At 40.9% G+C, this 4,025-nt stretch overlaps 1 protein-coding gene across 1 annotated transcript in view; it reads left to right on the plus strand.

Moving 5' to 3' along the window:
- Positions 1 to 3,532: 3,532 nt before the first annotated feature.
- igfbp2a (insulin-like growth factor binding protein 2a) overlaps positions 3,533 to 4,025 on the plus strand; it is a 17,669-nt gene continuing 17,176 nt past the window's right edge. Inside the window, exon 1 of the mRNA XM_086148362.1 lies at positions 3,533 to 4,025. This exon is cut by the window's right edge and continues 33 nt beyond it. Within this exon, the coding sequence (XP_086004488.1) occupies positions 3,665 to 4,025 (361 nt within the window). The 5' untranslated portion in view covers positions 3,533 to 3,664.

The following is a 4,025-nucleotide window of genomic DNA, read 5'->3' on the forward strand; positions in this document are numbered from 1 at the left end:
CAATTCATAGTAGCAGTCGTGAAAAAAAAAGAGAAACATTAGTCGGAAATTCATTGGTTGTTAAAACTATTTATCATTAAAATGAATGGCTATAACCTTGATTGCAGCTACACTGTTAATTAAATATTAAGTTGCTGTTGTGCAACATATAAAACAGAAATGGCTTTTAAGGGTATGTGAGTCAAGATCCCTCTATTAAAATTGGAGAACTAATGATCTCAACTTTGTTACTGAACAAACTGTAATGACAGTGTGTGGTGTAATGCTGACACCAGTGCATTACCATTTTGAAAGCCTCAACTTATGAACTCGATAAAACTGTTAACTCGCACATTAAATAAACACATTAAGAAAGCAGTTTCCAGTCTGTCTTCATTTTGTGTAATTGGGGAATACAGAACCCTGTGGCTCCTACAGATACTTTGAGATTTGCATGAGCAAATAAAGAAAGAACTTTCCTAATTTGCACATGCATCACTTGTTGCTATAGGCAGCAAACAAACACACTCATAGCTGGGTACACATCCACACATATGAGCATTTTGCCATTTGGGACTTGTGATGTGAACGTTTCCATGTAAGTATTTATGTACTGTAATTTGGTAAACATTTCCATTCAGTGACATGTTGCACATTGCACCGGCTATGAGTCTCAGCACAGTTGGTTAACTGTGTAAAGCTCTTTGAGCCCTTTCCTAAATATTACATTAAATAAACCCCTTAAAGTAACTGAGAGTTTATCTGTGGCGTTGCATGGTGGACAGTATCTGATACAGCTGCCATCGCACACTCAAGTTCCTTAAATATCTGTTTGGCTTGGAGCACAGTAAAGTGGCGCCCTTTGTAAATTTACATCGTTTTAGATTTAGAAACCGAATCCAGCTGTTTCAGCGATGTAAGTACAGCCTATGCGACTCCATTTTACATGGACCCGCTAATCAGATGATAAATTGCTTTTCCAATCCCCCTACTCACTGCCTCTACTTACCCAATCAGTCGTCCAAGCACAGAGTGTCTCGATTAGGTATAATGAAAGCCAAACACTAAACAGAACACTCATTCATTATCAAACTTTTTTTTTTTGAAAAAGAACACAAAGATGTCTCCAGGGATCACACTCCAATGTCTATCTTCAAACTGCTTCAGTTGATAAGAGCCTAGTTCTGGGAGAAATTGAGAAATTAAAGTAACCATTGCCTCTGTTTTAGGAAAATGCCTTTTGTACTTGGACACAGCGGCACAATTATTAACTCAGGTCTTATAACGAGTTAAAGCTGGGTTACTGTCTAGCTTTAAAAGGGCAGCAGCTGCTCCCTAGAGGGCTTGTTGGATGAAATGTAGCCTCATAAAAATGAATTCCCTGGTTAGAGGTTTATGTCACCACTGGATCGATTTAGGATTTAAATATTTGGACTTAGCGTTTCACAGGCAGTGATAATCAGTCATGTGTTTCCATTTAGATGCTTAGCTGTTAACAGATTTTAACTCAATTGGCACAATTCCAAAATTGTGTAATGAGCATCTGCATGTGCGAATGAGATTGTACATTTCTTGCACAACATGCTTTAAAAGAGATGCAATTAGGTAATTTAACATCTAGTTGCTTTTCAAAAGATGTTTATTTACATGGTTATAACACACTTCCTTTAATATCAGTTACAGATGACAGTTAAGCACTGATTGTGTGTAGGCACCTGCTGTAAAGGCAGTTTCTTGAATAATTTGTAACAAATCTTAAAGACTAAATCTAATTGAATTTCTTCTTTATTTATCTAATGTTGATTTTTGGACTGAATATATATGTATTTATGAGGATAACCTCTAACATTTCTCCAAACACTTGGAGAAATGTTAGCAACCAGCATGCAACATTAATGTTCATGAGTGTTCCTATTGCTTCCTCTATCATCATGGATTTTATCCATCATCTATATTTTCCTTCAATTTCTCCAGGGGAGGAATTTACCTGACCTTGTTGGGGATTACTTTGCATCCCATCCCAGACACAAATCTTGGCCCAGAGGCTTGTATTTATAAAGTGCCAGACCTTCTCTCCTGCTGCTTTTCCAGTTTTGATTTCATAAAATGACATATGAAGTTCTATGTGCAAACAACCCACTGGGCATCAAGACCAGTACCACTGAGACACAAATGTCTCCCCGCCTCTATCCTCAAAGTGACGGGTTGCTGATTGTGAGCAAATCAGTTGACACTCACAAAGTAAAATAATCTGCATTAAATGGCTGCTACTCCTTCCATGCAGCAAAGTCAGGTTATACTTAATTCTCGGAGCGCGTGGTAAATACATTTTTTTTTCACACCCGAGGGACTTAATAGTTGCTTGTCCTCAAGACTGGGACAGACAGATTGATAGGAAACATGCTCAGTACAAAGGGATAACTGTGAACAGGGCTGGCCACTTTTTTGTTTGCACATCAATGGACATGTCAGCAAAGCAGGGGGCTCTTTTTAAAGATACTCTGCGCATAGTCCTTTTCTTTGTTTGTTTATTGATTTGATTTTGCATTCTTGGAGTTCCTGATTGAGGAGAAACGGGATAGAGCAATAGGCCCATCGTAGAACCTTGATGCAGCAACAACAGGCTTTGTAATTTACTTTCCTTTTTCTAAATTTCCCAGTTGTTTCAGGTCCAACTTATTTTTGAGTAGTATTCAGGAAAATGAACTTTTATTAAGATTTTGTTTTTCTCTGACATGAGCTGGAGCAGTAGAATGTACATATAATGACACATAATGTGGGTATTTTCATTTTTATGCATCTCTTGAACTAAAATCAAAGTGTATCTGACATTATGCCCTGCTTAGTCATTCACTGGACACTTAAAGATGACAAATCCTCGCTCACAAATACCTAAAACACCTTTAAAACACATCCCCTCCATTACAAAAAAATCTGTATTCATCCTTTATATCAGTTTGTATTTATTGATCAATGTTCTTGCACTCACGAGTTTAACAATACACAATTTCTCTGGATTTCCTGTAAAAAACAATCCCCAGTGACTGGTTTAAAGGTATATGTGACGTCACAAATGCAATTTTCAATGCAAAGAAATGTCACTTTACCTGACAAATACAAAAACAGGCCCTTTTGTCCCTTTGTGCTGTTTTATGTCATTTAACCTCGTTATTATCAGTTAAGCCATTGTGAATTGCATTTAATGAGGGGTGAAATCCAAATAAATCAGTTAATTAAATAAATAAAAAAAAGCTTGGACCTCTATTAGCACATAGACACGGAGTTGTAACATTCATCACAATGCATAACAAGACATTGTTTACCGGAGGGGGCTTTAAGAGATAAGAATAGGGAATAGTGTGGTCCCAGCTGGCAGCTCTCTGACCTGGAGGATGCATTCTGATAGATCTCATTGTCACCCATTCACGCGGATTTCACGTCCAAAATATGGTCAACCTTGTCGATAAATCTCTCCTCAAGCTTCGCATGTAACTTGCTGCCATGGTGATTTGACGTGTATTCCAACCAACGCCGTGTTCTCAGATTGACACCCGTGTGTGGCCCCGAGCGCAAACCTGGCAATGTGTAGGACCCAGCAGACCTCCCAGCCCCCGGCTTCACCTGTTCGCGTGCACACTTCTTCTCCTGGTTTCACTTGGGAATGCCTTGCATTGCCGCCTGAAAAATGACCAAAAACATCAAGGCTCTAACAATGCTCTCGTACGCAGTCTACGGCTTGCTGGTCCTCACCGCGTCTCACGGCGGTTCCCCCGTGGCCGAGATGGTGTTCCGCTGCCCGGGTTGTACTGCGGAGCGCCTGGCGCTGTGTCCAAAGCTCACCGAGCCTTGCGCGGAGATTGTGCGCGAACCGGGCTGCGGGTGCTGCCCCGTGTGTGCCCGGCAAGAGGGCGAGACTTGCGGCGTGTACACCCCGAGGTGCTCCACCGGTCTGCGATGCTACCCGACACCCGACTCGGAGCTTCCCCTGGAGCAGCTGGTGCAGGGCCAGGGCCAATGCCGGCGCAAAGTGGACGCCGAGACGAGTA

Source organism: Fistularia commersonii, chromosome 6 (assembly GCF_037954325.1).
Source record: "Fistularia commersonii isolate RoL2024-O1a breed Wild chromosome 6, RoL_Fcom_v1.0, whole genome shotgun sequence".
Taxonomy (NCBI): Eukaryota; Metazoa; Chordata; class Actinopteri; order Syngnathiformes; family Fistulariidae; genus Fistularia; species Fistularia commersonii.